At 42.7% G+C, this 17,632-nt stretch overlaps 1 protein-coding gene across 1 annotated transcript in view; it reads left to right on the forward strand.

The window, feature by feature from the left end:
* The first annotated feature begins 1,340 nt into the window (after positions 1 to 1,340).
* Positions 1,341 to 17,632, forward strand: part of LOC108941030 (inhibitory synaptic factor 1-like) — a 31,381-nt gene continuing 15,089 nt past the window's right edge. Inside the window, exon 1 of the mRNA XM_029256461.1 lies at positions 1,341 to 2,678. Within this exon, the coding sequence (XP_029112294.1) occupies positions 2,535 to 2,678 (144 nt within the window). The 5' untranslated portion in view covers positions 1,341 to 2,534. The remainder of the gene's footprint in view (positions 2,679 to 17,632) is intronic.

Below are 17,632 nucleotides of genomic sequence, written 5' to 3' on the forward strand. Positions count from 1 at the left end.
AATGCATTTATGTAACCAGAAATACCAGAGGTTAGAGAGCCATTATGCACAGCCAAAGAATGTGGCATAATTGCTTGGCAAAGAGAAGCACTCATGCATTTAATGGGATATTGAAGTAAATAATCTGAAATGGGTACAGATATTAAGATGTAAACTAACTAGGGGAGGATGGAATAAAACATTAGAATTAAAAAGTCCTCACAGAAGGTGCAAAAAAAATACAGCGGGTACTAAGACTAATGTAAAAAACAAGTGGATCATGATCCCCGACGAGGTGATGGGTAATGATGGCGGGGATGGGGGCATAGACCATCAGAACCGTGTTGTTTCAATCAGCCCTGTGTTTGTGGTGTGAGCGATTAATGGGAGACACTGCTTTCTGCTGCCTCCCTCTCCCCAGCGTGCTCTACTGTACTCTTACTACCTCAATGATGAGCCTCACTCTCCTCCTCCACCTTCTCCACTTCCCCGTTTCCTCCCACCCACGTTCTCCCTAATTCCAGCAGTGAATAAATTCTCCCTGACTGAAGCAGCCTTGTTTGTGAGCAGATAGCGAGAGAGAGAGAGAGGGAGAAAGAGAGAGAGAGAGAGAGAGAGAGAGAGAGAGAGAGAGAGAGAGAGAGAGAGAGAGAGAGAGAGAGAGAGAGGAGGGAGGGACCAGGGAGGTGAGAGAGAGAAGAGAGCCAGGAGAGACGAGGGCAGCATCCGTGTGTATGCGTGTGTGTGTGCGCGTGTGTGTGTCAGTGTTTGTGTGCGCGCCGCTTGAAGGATACAGACAGACCGCGAAGGAGCCAACGGGACACGTACGGCTCGCCTGCGACAGCTCGTTCGCACCGCTCGGCACGGAGCGTCGGCCTCAGACAGCCCCGATGATGCGAGAAGGTGTGCGGGGGGCATGCGGTGGGGAGGTGCGGCTGCCGCTGGGGTGTGTGTTGCGTGCGGGGGGATCGCAACCTCAACAGGGCTAAATTTGGCAAGTTCCAGCACAGCAGTTGACGTCTCTCCGGCTCTCTGTCTCGCTCTCGGCTTCTCGTGGTCCATTTGCGGCGCTGCAATACCAAGCAAGAGGAAGCAGAAAGAGGGAAAAGGGAACAAGACTATCAGCTTTCTGGGCCATTCAGGTGTCGTGCAGGATTCTCCCAGCTGTCATCCCAGCGGCAGCATCACCCCAGGTTCTGCGTGTGCCTGCTCTCTTCTACGTCGCCTCTTCGGACGGGAACCAGCACAGGATTCCTCCTGCTGCCAGAAGCCTGGGAACATGAAGTCCACCGCAGAGTCCCTTCACACTTGCTGGGGGGAAAAGTCTATGTAGGGAAAGTACAAAAATCCTGTTTTGTCTCTGCTGATGGGATTCCGCTTTCAACTAAAGAAGTTCTGCCGGTTGATTCGCTGCTGTTTTTGTCCGATACTTTGCTTTCAGTGCCTCCCTCCTCTGTGGACACATGGAAGGGGGGGGTCCTATGAGTTAATGTTGGAGAAAGACACGTAGCGGTGGAGTAGCGTATTCTATCAGCCCTGATGACGGACTCCGGACACAGTTCCTCCTCCTCCTGTTTTCCACACCAAACCTCCTCACTTTGCCGAGTTTGGATCGGCCCTTTTTGATATGCGCGCATCTTTTCTGCAGACTTCGTTGTCCCCATTACTGCTCCGGGAGGACGCGACGGTAGGAAGGTGGCCGTAGGCTCCACTTTTCCACCTTACTCCACTCCAGGGGCAGTGGGGGGGCACAACTCAGATGTCCCACAAGAAATGGTCTCTTATGTACAGGAAAGGCACCTCACACATCACTTTGACATCTCTCTGCTTTTCAATCCAACACGAAGAGGGAAACTATTATTGGGATACTGAAACCATTTCCAGAGTAGCTGATGCATATTTAGACTGACGTAGCTGCTGTCTTTCACAATAATGTAGAACAAAATCATCTTCAACACGTAGGGACTGCAGTGGAGTTTATCAATATGGCAGGAATGGAGGGGAGTTCAGCACGAGCCCCTTGTGCAGGTCAACAAGTGCGGCTGCTTCCGTTTTATTAGGGCGAAGAGCAAAACGCAAACCTGAGCTCATTCCTCAAAGATGTTAATGGACAAAAAGACAGGCAACAGAAACTTCAATACACAGAAACATGGTTATCATCCATGAACTTACATTTGCAAACATATACACACAAAAAAAAATGATTAATTTCTACTTTGCGTCAGTTCTGTCATACGGGATTCTTTTTTGCCCAATCGGCTTCCCTGTTTCTTGCCGTCGGTGGATGTGACTGGTGGGAGTCTGGTTTCCCTCCTGTGTTCCCACTGCTCATGCAAGGCCATGGGTCTGCCACGCTAACGTGCACACTGAGGAACCCAGGCAAAGGAAGGTCTCTAGCTGCCCAGGCGCTTCTAAGATGTTGAGACCTGCCCGCATCGCCGGAGCTCCAGCCTGGATCACTCACACTGCGCCTCCTCCCCCCGGCCATGGACCCCGAAGCGGCTCGCCCCCGACCCCAGTGCGACGGCCTCGGGCCCCGCCTCGCCCTGTGAAGGATGTCCCTCGGTGGCGCTCCAGCCCGGGACACACCTGAGACCCCCAGCCCCAGAGAGAGGATCCGCAGCCACATGAGGATGGTGATCGACCAGCTAGAGGGCATTCTCCAGGAGCTCAAGGAGGTGGCCAAGGAGCTGCGGGAGGTGAGGCCAACTTTCACTTATTGAGTTTCTTGAGGGATGGTGGTTTTGCACAGGTACATTAGGCTGCCTGGTATTGCTTTTGAAGGCTTGAACAAGACCAAAAGCAGGATGTTGTGGCACTCCAACTATACTTTACTTCTTAATTGGATGCTAGAGATGATTTGAGTCTGCCTCTGCCTGGCACATTGGTTACCTTCTGTATTCAGAGCCTAGAGCAACCTTGAGACTGGGACTGTAGTTCCGAAGGCACACTCTGCACTCTGTATCGCATGAATACAGCAAATCAGGTAGGGGAGCTACGCAGCATCTCTTGAAACAAAGGCAGGTAGGCAGGTTTAGGTGAGCAGCAGGACTCAGCAGCAGTTATGCAACCATTTAATCATGTTATCAATTTGTGTGTTCATAAAAGCCATGGCAACAAGGCGCTGAATAGTCACAGTAAGAGTGAGTGGTTTAACCGCTTCTGATTGATTGTGACGCTGTGCATGAGTGTTTGACACAGGGTGTGTGTGTGTGTATCAAACTCCCCCACCCATCCCTGGTAGCATCTCTGTCCTTCTTTGTGAGGTCTCTTTGTGCAGTTCCTTCAGGGAAAAAAAAAAAAAAAAAAAAAAAAAAAAGAGTAGAAAAATCAGGAAAGCAGCTCTAATTAAATCCTTTCCTCCAGAGCATATCTTTCACTTTCCCGAACGCCCGTGAGCTCCTTCTTGTCCTCCAACGACACAAAGACAAACACACATGCATATGCAGACTTCCTGCACCCTCGCCTCCCTGCCTGCCGTCAGCCTCTGATTAGCTCCAGCCATCCATCGAATGGGGAGGCCAGAGGCTGTCAGGGATACATTAAACATGGAGTCTATGAAAGGCTGGCCAAGCGAAGAGGAGGAGTAAGGAGGGGTGGTCAAGGGATTTGAGAGTGTTTGAGACGGTCATAATTCACCACCTCCAAATCCTTGGCAGCCCCTTCAGCCCACCTTTCACTTCTTGATATACTAACCCAGGGAGGAGCTAAGGGGATACGCAAGGCCACTAACGTGGTGCTACAGGCTCTCGTTGAGGTCAGCAATGATGGGACATCCACTGCTTGAGTAGCGCTCACTCTGTCATACCACTTCTACAAAGAGGGTGACTCAGACGGGGGTTATCTGCCAGAATGCAACCCTAGAAGGGTTGTATCATTTACAAATTTGGTCTTCTCTGGGTTAAGTGGCAAGTGTGTGGTTCAGGGAAGGTGTACAAACCTTACTGCTACAGGCACAATGGCCTTGTTAACGGCTTTTTGAGATCACTTTACGATTCATACGAAGCTGGATTTCACCCCATCTGTTCACTTTTAAAATTTTGTTGAAGGCACCACCAAGTGCCACTGGGACCCATCTGGAATTTACCCTCTACTCTCAGCGCATTAAAAAAAAAGGAAAAAATCTAAATCATCGTGCAGATATCAACATATTCTATTTGGCGAACATAGGCAGGATTAAAGTCAAACACCACTGGACAGCCAGGCTTGTGCCACTTGTTCAGGACTGTGTTAGAAATTAACAAAAGGTCATAGCTATAGAGAGGAATGATCTTCAGCAAACCACTTAGAGCTGAGAGCGAGCTTCCCAGAACTCATCAAAACAGTGTGTGCATAGACTGCTCTCTCCCACTTTCGACTAGGGACAACCCCCTCTCAGGCTTTGTCGGAGCGCCCTAACAACTGGCGTCGGGCTAAGGACCGCATGCATGTCAGGCGCAAACTATGTCACGGTAGCGAGTGGGAAACAACCTCCCTGATCCCCTACCCCCCAGTCAGGAGAGGAGAGGGGAATCAGAGAGTGGCAAGTGTCGCAAAACTCACTTCACTTAATGGCTGCTTACATAAAGATCGCGGCTGTCATCCTGTCGTCACCGCACGCTTGCAAGAGCTGGGAAACACCGCAGGTGAAGACAGCAAACTGGGACACGTTCAGCCGTGCAGCTCGTTTCTGGCAGCTATCTGAAATTGCACGGTTTAACAGCTACACCAAGTGTTGAATATGCTGAAAGTTATTTGGCTGAGAATCATATTGACTGAGAACAACAATGCTAACAATGGCTGTTATCAGTGGCAACTTGCATATGCTTAAAACTTAATTACAATAAACACATTAGCTCAAATCTCACACTGAACTATGGGTTTATACTATCAGCTGAGGCACAGAGTGCTGTCTAAAAGTCATTTTGGATTATTGCAGATAATTACAGGGCAGATGATACTGCTTATTAAAGGGACATATAAATTGAATAAATTGATAGCATCAAATAAGGTGTGAAGAGCCGAACGATGACAGTGAGAAGTACCATTTTAATTAAATATTGGGGAGGTGGAGGACAGCTAATAATGGATAATACAGATTGTTTTTTTGAGACTATAGACCCCATGAAAGATTAACTGTAGAAAAAAAATTCCATCAATAAAATTGCAAAGAATTTCCCGCTCAATGTACAGAACTTGATTACCTTCACGTAATTATTTCAGAAAATAAAGGCATGCAGTTTCTGTTTCGTCTTTACCTTCTATTAATTTAGCACTTTTAAAAAGCAAGACTCATGTTTGCAGACCCCTGAAGCCCATTTATACATCCTCCAGGGTTTCAAGGAAACCAGGTTAAGAATCCCTTGGTTAAGGGCTGTGAGTATTATGTCATTTGGTAAAAGGATCATCTGGGGATGGGGAAAGGCAACAAGGATGGCAGAGATGGCTGGCCTGTGGAAAATTCAGCATGGAACTTCAGCAGAAGGCAAAAGACAGCCTGAAGGAGAGAGAGACTGAATGAACTGAAGAGGGGGGAAAAAAAAAAAAAAAAAAAACAGGCAAAGGGAAAACAAAAAAGGTAGAGGAAAGAGAGAATGGAAAAGTCAACAAAATTACCAGAGGCAGGAGAAGGAATGCTGTATATATTGTTGCAGTTGGGCTGTAAGTTTAAAAAAAATAAATTAATTAATTAATTAAACAGTGTAGGCTATGTTGTTAAAGAGAATATTGTTTTTCCTCCTGGAATTGCAGTAGGGTAGATGTAAGCTTCTAGAGCCAGAGGCAAATCAGGATTCAATCATGTACAGTGTTGCGTATGTGTGTGCATTTCTGTTTATTTTTGTCAAGGCTCCTGTGCTTTGACGTCCACTCGGCCGTAGCGTTGTTCAGCACACAGTAGACCTCACGGCTGTTTGCATCCGCTCTCCTCCACGCGAGTCCTGGTGCTCGAAAATTTTCACAGATAGGGTTTTTCAAGCGGTTCTTGCACAGCATCAAACCGGCTCTTATGCAAGAGGCAGGCAATGCATGGCGGGAACGGGCTCAGAGCCCCACCAACCTTTTGCGGCAAATACATCTCCACTACAGAAGACTGGGAACCACCGGGGGCTGTTTGGGATCAATGGGTTTTCTGGAATGCGTGAAAGACGAGAGCAGAACTCACAGGCCCTTGGGTTACGCTTATAACGGACACAAAGCACACATCCGTTATGGGCATAAACAAAGTTTATTGGGAAGACGGGGAAGGAAGAAAAAAAAAAAAAAAAAAAAACAAAAACATCAGACCCTGGATTCACATAGCATCAGTCAGCACCTGGTCACTAAGAACATCAAAACCCAGAACATGGAACTACCTACAACCTGACATTGATTGAGATGAAAAAGATTACAGTTCCCTAAGGATGGGGCTGGGAGGGTAGTCTACAGTAACCATAACAGTGACATTAGCCTCAGCATTGTGTTATTGACTTTCTCAAGCTTGGGTGACTCTTTGCTGTGGATTGACAAGCATCACGGGCAAACTAATTACAAAACAAATGCATAATGCATTTTAGAAATAAAAAACAAGCCATGGGATGCGATGGCTTCATGGAATCGATGCGATGGAATCACGCTTTGCGGTGCTTGTCCCTTATTTATTTTAGTTACTCACTCCTTCATGAGCCAAACAGCCCTCTGACCCCCCCCCCCACCCCCCCAAGTTGACTGGTCCAAGGCAACGATGTGGACAGATGTCTCGCGAGCCATCTGCTCTGATCCGGCCCCCCACCACCAGTGGAGAGAGTCAATTTCCTGGGGATTATGGGAAGGATTGGGCTGAGCAGCCAGCTTTCAAATGCACCCAGCGACCGCCCCACCCGCTAACAGAGACAGCGGAAGCTCAAGGCAGAGGCTAACTGTCCCCACGAGCAGTCAGCTCTCCGATTAAATACATTGCTCCAGCTTCCACAGCCCACAGTTTCCACTCCAAATCCTTGCTTTTATTTCCTGAAGCCAAAAGAGATACCCCACCGCCAGGTCTCTTCATTTTTTCTTTTTTTTTCTTTTAATTATCACCCATCGCTATTCTTTTCTTCTAGCAATACATACTGTGACGTACAATTGTGCAACACACACACACACACACACACACACACACACACACACACACTGAAATCCCAGTCTCATCCATTTTGATGGATCTATAGGAGGTGGTGCTGTGCATTGAGGCAGCATGGCTTAATAGCCCTGCTTTGAAGGCACTACCCTGAGCTGACCCTATTGAGCAATGCTCCAGGCTTCCAAGAATGATGGCAAGGGTTCTAAGGGTGCAGCAGGGCCTTGTCGTTCACTGCATAGACCTGTCCTCCAGCACATCTTCCATCAATCAGAAGGTAACCCAAGATCACAGCAGGTGTCGGCCTTCATCTCAGTAACAAAATGGGCTTTCTCTTTCACATCTGTACATCTTCCTCAACTAATGCAACACAAAGCCCTAAAGATCTCTGCCTGGCACCAACTTTATCATGAAGGAGAAATGACTGGAAGCAGCAGCATGTGGTGTGTACTGTATCTATTACACTGAAATCATGCCATCATGCCAGGGGGAAGGTGAGGTCAGCAAAGCTCGTGTGTAGGATATCACCTTAAATGGTTTCATTAACCCATTCACAGGGATAGGGGAAGAGAGGGAGACCATTTAGGGCAGAAAAGTGGTACAGTGATTCAATAGTGGGGGTGCATTATCGCAGCTGTGCTTGTGGGTGTATTCACGCTTGTCTTGGCTGAGCTTTATGCATGCATAAAAGGAGCAGGCTGCACCTACTGACCTAAAAAAGAAAGACTACCTCCACTGACCCTATCCTCCAAATGGAATATATCATCCCTTCAAACTGCCTTACTTTTTGGTTAAAAAAAAAAAAAAAAAAAAAAAAAAAGAAAAATGCAGGGAAGATGATTTCCCCCCCCCCATAGGTAGACTGATGGAGGCGGAATGGACAAATCATTACTCGTGTGAATTCAGGATTCAGGGTCAGCAGTGTGGGTTGTCAGTTTGTGATGCACAGTCTTAAATTATACCAAATAAGATGCATTTAGAAGCAAAAGTATTAATGTAAGGCAAACAGCTTGAAGCCGCTGAACGTTTACATGCTTTTATATACAACATATTTACACACTCAAGAGCGTAAACACACAGTCAGAAATGCACCTTTGAGGAACATCAGCCATACGTGGACATCCCTTCTGCGCTACCCATTATGTCGTTGATCTCGTGAACTCAGCTCAGCTATTTATAAACCCAGTTCTCACGACCGGCTCCCGTTATAATGAATCAACCCAGTTTTCAATGATCCCGCAGCGCGATAGTTTTCAGAAACTCAAAGGTAATAACTGAGGCTTAAACAGCAAGCAGGGAGGGTTTCAGATCCTGTAACCTTTCAAAACCTTCTAATGACCACATTAAATCGTCCTTTCAACAGTAATTGAATAATTGATCTATTGATCATTTGACAAATACCTCCAGAGCTTAGCAAGATTTGGTGCAGCCTCTATCACAAACATATCAGCAAGATGGAAAAAACTAATCTGCCAAGAACAGACTATCCCAAATACAATCTTTAGCACAACAAGAAACTATTGCATTAATGCTATTTGTTACTAATCCTTTTTAATCAACAGCAGCCAGGGATATATTTTGCATTTAAATGGCATTAATGACCCTCTTCCTTTGGAGCCCCTCTGTGCTCTACTGCCTGTGAACCTTCCCCGGTTCTTCGTGTAGCAAAGAATAATGACACTGAGTAGGAACCCAGGATCACCTCTGACCTTTGGATAGAAGGAAGCAGCTTACTATGGTGTAGCTGGACCCTGATTCTGGGGTAACATAGGAGGGGAGGTCAATCAAGGACACCTGCTATTGCCATCACCACCTCTTCATAGCACTGACAGGCAGCTGAAGATGGATGGCACAAAGGGACATGAGTTATTTTAAAGGACAGTTTAAAAACAGGCAGAAGTATGTCTTAGGTAACACCTTCTGTCGTGGTCTCGCACAATTAAAGCTCCTCTTTACAACTAACTTCAAATCAATGACATACATGTCAACGTCTGCCGGAAGTTTTCCAGGCATTTGTTCAGCTTCTTTCATTACAATATTTCGTGTAATAGATATTATTAATCTGGTTAATGACGACATTGTGAAACAGTTACTTAGGTGACACTGAAGTGAGGAATGTGATTTTTTTTCTGACTGTCTCGTTTGTAGGTTATCTGTTTTATCGGGTATCAAGAAGCTGTGGTCAATATCGGTTTGGGTGTGTGAACAGCAGTAAACCTAATAAATTCCTAACACTCCCTTTTTAGTTGCTGACATATGCTTAATTGACATTTAATTAACAGGTAATAAGGATTTAATTAGCACTTACTCAATGGCTGCTGAAAGGTGGAGCATGAGAGTGCATGGTGTGCTGAGCTTCTGTAGATACAGAAAAACAAAGCATCAGCACAATCATCAGTGCCGGACCAGCAGATGGGTCCTGCCTACCATTACCCATAGGCCTCCTACACATACCCTCCTGGGCCCCCACTGCCCCACAGTTGCTTCGCCATCCATCTCACTTAAATGCCCCGGTCACTATAGCTTCGCATCTCATTTAGGAAAATGTCATCTTTTTCAGTTTGTTATCCATGTCAAAACTTGTCACAGATGAATTGAGCGACAGCAAAACTGAGGACTGGGGTGCCACTTTTTCATCATAAAGTGAGGGGAAAAAAATATACATTTATAGCAGATAACTGACAATCACTGTCTGATACACATAGCCTGTAGTCAGCTGCAGTTTCCAGGTAACAAGCCAGAAATAGTCAAATTAAGAGGTTACAGCATAACAATATCCAGCTTCTGCTCATTTGTTTTCTTTGTACAGTTTGTACTGAATGGGTGGGTTACACTGCCAAGAGTAACAGTAGAATTGCCAGTCTTGCGCTTAATTCAGCTGTCACTCATAATTCATAATAATATGAATTTATTTTTGCAGAAGGAAAACTTGTTTTTAAAGAAAACACTGGACTGGGTTTAAAAAAAAAAAAAGTCACATCTTCAGAAAGTTTCCCCAAAAGTCTCATAAAAGTATTGTATCTTAAAGCTGATGTGCAGAATTGAATATCTCTGTTCATGCTGTGTCATGGAGTCATGCAAAAATTGGGAGCTTGACTGTTAATCCCAGTTCTGACATAGACAAAGAAATGTGGAATGAAACAAGAAAATTTAGCATTTGAGAATTTTGTACCTCTGGCTCACCTCAGCTCCCACCCCGACCCCCAGCAATATTGCTCGATGTCACAATGGACACTGCCTGCTCGGTGCTCCATTAACGGTGCCTGCTCCTGCCACTTGCCAACAGGCAAACTGTGACTAATTGGCGGACTGTTTAATGCCGTCCTTGTTTGGCAGAGAGCTGCAATGACGTGGGCTGAAGGGGGCAGAACTTTGGGATGGTGACCTCCGGCATCACAGTCAAGGTCACCAACCGAATTACCCAGCCATTGCTGCCACTGTGACAGAACCGACAGTGATTGGTGTGTGTGTGCGTGCGTGCATGAAAAAAGAAAGATATGCACTCAAAAAGACATTTAATTTAAAAAAAAAAGTCTGCATCTCCCATTTTTGTCTCTTCTTCTTATTGTCCTGCATTTTGTGCTGTACAGCTATCATCAAGGTTATTTCTGCTGCACCCAACACTCAGAAAGATGCATTTCTTGACATGTGCTCCATTCAGACCTGGTGATTCCCATTCAAAACATGTCACCGAATAGTCCACACCACTCAGAGGACAGCTTTCCACAGCACTGCCTTTGAGGCTAATTGAGCAGCTGGTTCCCCCTGAAAGATTACGTTACAGGAATGACAATTAATACTTTACATGTGCTCTTAACGTGTGCACAGCCTTGCATGTTATGAGAAGTGATCGATTCTCAATCAATACTTATATAGTTTGCCCTGGAGGATATTTGGGTTATTTCAGTTCATATACAGTCAGCATGATCTGCCTTGAAATTATTCACTGAAGCTTGGATGGAGTGGAGTTGTTCTGGGATCTACTGCTTGTGCAAATGAAGAATATGTTTTACTGTACACTGTTTGGCTATTATGACAAATAGGGCTATTTCGTTTTGGACAACCTGCAATTTTAACCAAATCGACTTTATTGGAAAGTTACTTTTATTACTAGAGTTCCTTTCAGTAATATTATTTTTTAAATAAATACTTGAGACAAAAAAGTATTCTGTATTGTTTTTATAAGTGATATATTTCATTTTTAAAGGCTCCCACAGAATCACCGTTCCTGTCATTATGGTTAACGCTCTGATGAGAAAACAGTATGTATATTTATTCTTTGAAAGATTTAACATGAAACTGGATTACTCTTATTATATTACTGTGAAGACAAAAGCAGTATTTTAGAAGTTCACAAAAGTCATGATAAATATCTTTATTCTTCAAAACCTATTTTAAGACAACGTTTTCATCAGCGCTAAACAAAAACGATACAAAAGTCACTCCATTTAACTAACAGCACAAATTTGACATGAAAATTTAGTTCTCAGTTTTGGAAATTTATCATCATACTTTTTTATTTGCATGAGTAACATAAGTGAAATGTCATATGTTCCCATTGCAGTTTCAGAATACAAAAGTTGTACCTTTTTGTGTTTTCTAATTTTACATAACACTCTAGATGAACGGGGAGTATATTGTACCGTCGATGTGACAAGACAGACGTATTTCATTTTTACATTTCACTTACATTTAATCTTTGTCAGAACATGAAATGTTTCTGAAACTGATAAACTGAGCTGCTCAGAAAGCTCAGAATAGGAGTGTCATAACTGATGGATTTACTTTTAATTGTCAGATGTCTAGCCAATACATTAATAAAACAAAGAACATATGTCAGCTTGATAGAGCAAATTTCTTTGAATAAATGGGAAGAGGTTCTCTGTTAAGAAGGCTGTGTATTGCAGATGATTCTCAGACCTTTTTCTGGCGACCCACTGTGTATGCTGGTATATATCTGAAATGAATTTGTAATTAATTAGCTCTAATTGAGCAGTTCATTCAATGAATCGCATAATTCAAATCATGTTAAATTGAGCGTGTTATTTGGGTACTTGCTTTAATTTCTGAGATCTGCAGAAGATATCTAACATTTAAAAGATAACATTATTTAATTTTTCCCTCATGAAACCCAACATAGTTTTCATAATTTCGGTAAATCGGTGGCTGCAATTATAGAAAATACTACTTTACCATTCTTAAATTCGAGTAATACTGATCAAGTCTAAATAAAACACTGAGTTTACAGCTTAAAACAAGTGTATTTATGAAGGGAAAGTATTTCGTTAGCGCAAACACAGAAACTGTTTGCTAGTTTCTACGCTATAACAGGCGCAACTACTCTTATTGTTTCCCTCAATACAATAGAAGGTAGCTATAGCAAATTTTTAAGTCATGTGCAGTTCGACATGGTTTGAATCATGCAGTCCATTCAATAAGAGTGTCAGTCAGAGTTAATTACATTAATTATGTTAAGCTCAATTTAAATTTAAAAGCCAGCATAGGCAAGGCACTGGGGCTAAAAGTTATGCTACCTGACACCCCATAGGCACTGGGTTACCAGGACAAGGGTCAAGGAATGCTGGTGTAGAAAATGGCCTGTCATGTAGACACACATCTCTGGTGCCCAGTTTCTCTACGCAGACATTTCCCGGGAGCACAGGAAGCCAATCAGTGTAAAGCTCTGCTCAGGCCAATGGAGATGTGAACTCGGTAACTCTGAGCTTATAGCCCTCCCTGCCTTATAGTGCAACAGATGTCTTTCCAATGCTATCGTCCTTTTGACACAGATTGTAATGAAGCAAGGAAAATCAAGTGAGGGGCAGGGACAAAAAGCCTCATCTTTACAACGTGGATATTTCACATACTTAACTATACTCTGTCCTTAAGTGCTGCTCCATAAGACACGGGATAAACAGGTGTTCCCGGTACACCTTGGAGGAAGTGTAATTGCGTCCGTAAATAACTACTGCGGTAAATGTCACCCTGGAAAGAGGTGTTGACTAAGCAAGTAAATAAAAGTAATGATAATATTTATCTTTTTATGGACACCGTATGGTTGTTGGCTCCCTTATAGAGTCATTGTGTCAAAACTTGGGGATGTGCTGACCCTTGCAAAAATGATGACGCTCCTGAACAATTATGTGCTGCAAGGATACACGTAAACTCACCAAATTAATCAAAATGCTCCTTAACTAAATCCAATGTCAACAGTTATGCTATCTTTCCTCAGCCTCTACGTAAATTATAGAGGCAGCTCTACAGCTATTGCACTACACTGCTCAATGACCAGCTTTAGCAGCACTTTAGTAAAAGCTATAGACAAATGGCAGAGACAACTAAATCAGATTTTAATAGAGTAACTAAATTTGTGGAATTTAACCCTTAGGCGCTTGGGAAAGGCTTTGTTGCATGCATAGGAGTACACAGGCAGCTACTCTGTGTAATAACACAGGAATGTATTGATTATTGCATGTGGAATTCCTCTGAATGTGTTGTTCAGGTCATTCATCAGTAATTGATGCCTGTGGCAAGGGGAAAATGAATGTTGCTTTCTTCCTCATCCATTTGAGTAGTCTACCAACAAGAAGCTTACCTGAATGACACAGACCATTCCTCTCCAATGAGCTATGCTTCATTATTAATAATCGACTAAATTGTAATTAAACCAAATATAGGAAAGAGAACAAAAAAGGCTGTAGTATGTAGTCACGGGAGCAATGCTTTTGAAAATATTTCTTAGCAAAAAGAAATACTGCCATGTAGGAACCACAAGAAGTCTGCATCTTAAGATAGAATCCCAGATTCTCCAAAAGAGCTACTTATTTCTTGTTCGGACTTCTATTTTGAAGTATAGCCATCAACATGCCAGATGAACTCTTTTCCATTCATTATGCAACACAACCTTTACCATAATTCTCCTAAGGTTAGTAATCTGTGTCCTGTGATCTGCTACCTAAGAGTCATAAACATACTCTTATGACTGAAAAACACACAATCTGAAGTTGTCATATCCTACTTCTTTGTTTATAGAAATACGGAAAGATAGCCGACATTCTGATCTTTGACACAGATAGTTCAGACTGGTGCAGGGAAATGGCAAACTTGTTGATATGGCACATTTACTATCACTGCATTGAGGAACAATGTTCATTTCGAGACTTAAGCACATACCTACATTTCAAACTGTGATGAAGGCGACCGGAGCTTTTCAATGAAAAAATACTGTGCAAGCGAAGACAGTATTTTCTTTGGCAGGCCAACATGGTGCTGCCAGGGTTACAGTAGCAATTTACATCATCATCCCTAATACAAGAAACATAATGCGTGAAGGTCAATACCCGATAAAGAGGATTACCAGGCCTATATACTCAATACTGTTACTGTAAGCTTAAAACGTTCAGACCCAGAAATCACAGCATTGTACCATGTTTTTTTTTTGTTTTGGAAGAAGGCAGTAGCACCATGCAACTGTCACAGAACTGAAAGGGAAAGTATGGATGTGCTCAAGGCACTGTTTCTGAGGAAAGCACTGAGCCACTGACTCAGCGAATCATTTGTAAAGAAAAACAGAAAACCAAATCGACATGCAACATGGTAGGTCAAGCATTCAGCTTCCAGCCTGAGACTTTGACTCCTTATACAACCCACGGTCATTGATCTCTTCCTTGGCTTCACTGTACATGCACATGTTTAATACACAGTAATTTCAATGTGCACAAGTAACCTTTTCCACATGCATCCATCATGAATGATGCACTTTCGCTGTATATCAACATCAAAGGATCAACTGGCATCTCTGGCTAGAGCCAATGTCAGTGTGCATGAGTCAGTCAGGCTGAACACATTTGGTCTTCAGGAAAGATCAGGAAGAAAGAACATTACAACATGTACAGTGTAAAGTTTCTAAACATTGCCATGGTTTACATCATGATATCTTGAATAATATGCTCCTCATAAATGAATTATGTGGCTGCAAAGTCCTTTTTGCTTGAAACCATACGCCACTATTTAACATAAACACCTTTTAACAGTTTCCTAGGCAATCTCCTGTAAAAATTTCTTGATACAATTTTGAATTCATCATCTACGATAGGAAGCTGTCCGAGCGCCGAGGCAGCAAAACAGGCCCAAATCATGATGCTCCCTTCATCGTGCGTCACTACGTTGACTTTTTTAGACTTGAGAAATGCAGATTTCTCCCCATTTTTTTTTTTTTGAAGAGCAGTGGTCTCCTCTATGGTCTTTTTCCATGCACTCAGTTTTTGTTCAGTGCAACTTGACAAGTTCAAAAAATTTCTGCAGGTACTTTACTGTTACCCTATGGTTTTTCTTCACCTCCTACATGCTGCATTCTTATTGTGATCTTTTCAGGATGTGAACTACTTGAGAGAAGTACTGAATTTTCTCCATTCTTAAATTATTTGTCCTACTGTAGATTGATGAACACCCAGGACCTTAGAAACGCTATTATAGACTTTTATAGCTTTATGCATTTTCACAATTTTTCTTCTGAGATAACCTGAAATTTTTTGATCTGGGCATGGTTCAAATGAGCAAATTTTTCTTCAGAAGAACAGGCTGTCAATAACAATTTTTTCTTTTGACAGGACAGGAGATGTCTAACCCCCCCCCCCCAAATCTCAGTTCCTTGGTTGGCAGATGTAATTCCAATTAGCTTTAGAGGGAGTCATTAGCCCACATTCACATACACTATACTAGTCTATGTTTACCCGCCCCCAGCCTGGACTGTGAATGTTTCAGTGATGTATACAATATTGACAAGTAGTACAGTTTATTTGTAGTTTAAAAATATTGTGTTTGTATATTATTGAGACATAGTTGAAGATCAGGAAGCATGAGCAATTAATTCATAAATCCAGGTAACTTCAGATGCTTCACAAACATTTTCTTGCAACTGTAGAATCATACAAGCATTATTATGAGAATCATAGGTTTACTTAATAGTATTTCACTTTCTTCTGTGATATCTTCTGGATAGAAGAAAATGCTCCTCATAACAGGAAGATATATTATAGCAGATAAAATCCAATTGAGAAAAATACAATAAAATGATAATGGGCGTGTATAACTTTGTCATACTTCATATCACAGTTCCTCCATAATATCTAATTTCTGCATTTAGTAAAAGTCAATAATCTTTGATCACAGTATTTTAATTTCCTCGCCTCTTCACCTTACATTGACATTTCATGCCAGCTTGTCCCCATTCCTACCATTTAAATTCAAAATGTAAGGATCACTATCTCCGATAATGTTGTTTAAAATTCTTATCAGCCATGTAGCGAACAGGTCTTCCAGTTTTTCCACAATATTTACCACAGACTACATGGCACACATTAAAAACAATTCTTTCTTCAGCTGTCCCTTTCCATCCAGCCTCAAACCTCTTGTTCCTTTTTTCTTGCCAATTTTAATTTATTTTTTAAACAATCCAATTTAATATATTTTTTTTTAAGCTGGAAATAAGCATAGTTCAAAGACACACAGAAAAAATGTTGTGTTTTAATACGAGTGGCTGCTACATTTTTAAATCACTGTTTTGCTTTCGAGATGCTATTCTAGTCTATGGGATGTTTTGCAGCTCTGGTTAGCTCAGTAACTTTAATGGAAGTTCCCTTGTTTTACTCTGAGAAGAGCATCAAAACAAATGTCCAGTCCTGCTTGGAGAGAGCATGGGCACTGCATTTTACACAGAGCTTTTGGTAGTGCCAGTGTAGCATTACAACCTATTAGATCTGTTCTTCTGATTAGTGCTGGTGTTTTTGGTCCGACAGTAAACAAAAATATTCAGCAGGTAGTTTACAAGAAACACGGAAAAAAAAAACACACACACACACACACACACACACACACATATACATATAAAAAATAAAATCCTGAAATGAACTCCAGAACTAGAGCTTCCGTCAAGGAAATTACATCAGACTGTCTGAAGTCGGACATCTCCACCACTTATTTATAGCCAATACGTCTCTAACCCTGGCTTCTGACCAAACTGACAGGTTTCAGCAGCCGGACAAGCGTGGTCTAAGGTGGAATCAAAATTAATGTTTACCATGTTATTACAGGCATTCCTGAAGGTTTGCTGATGTATGGAAAAGGATGGTAGTTTAAGAGCAGTTGTCCTATTGCTAAAGACAGCAGCTGTAAAGTGCAGTGATACAACAGAACATATCATGCCATTGTTAAAACTGTGGAAATCCAAAAAAATTCTCTGAAATCGGTTTGACTTCCATGTGAATAACGTCTCCCCCCCGACGCAGTGTAGTACACCATAAGAGCCCTTTAAGTTTTTTCAAAGGTCACTGCCTGTCCCCAGAATCATCCCTCTCAATATCTCTTCACACAATCCCAACAGGAGGAAATATACACACACACACTCACACTCAGCAGTTGTCTAACAGAGAGAGTGAGACAAGTGAGTCGAAGTGCTCCATCACACCATCCGACAGCTGTGGTCTGAGCAGAGGGAAACAGCAGGTTCGCCCGCAGCCCCACACCTCAGACTGCCCCAGTAACAGCTGGCCTGCTTCCAGTGTAAACTGTTTTTGTTTT

The sequence above is a fragment of the Scleropages formosus genome, chromosome 11 (assembly GCF_900964775.1).
Source record: "Scleropages formosus chromosome 11, fSclFor1.1, whole genome shotgun sequence".
Lineage (NCBI taxonomy): Eukaryota > Metazoa > Chordata > Actinopteri > Osteoglossiformes > Osteoglossidae > Scleropages > Scleropages formosus.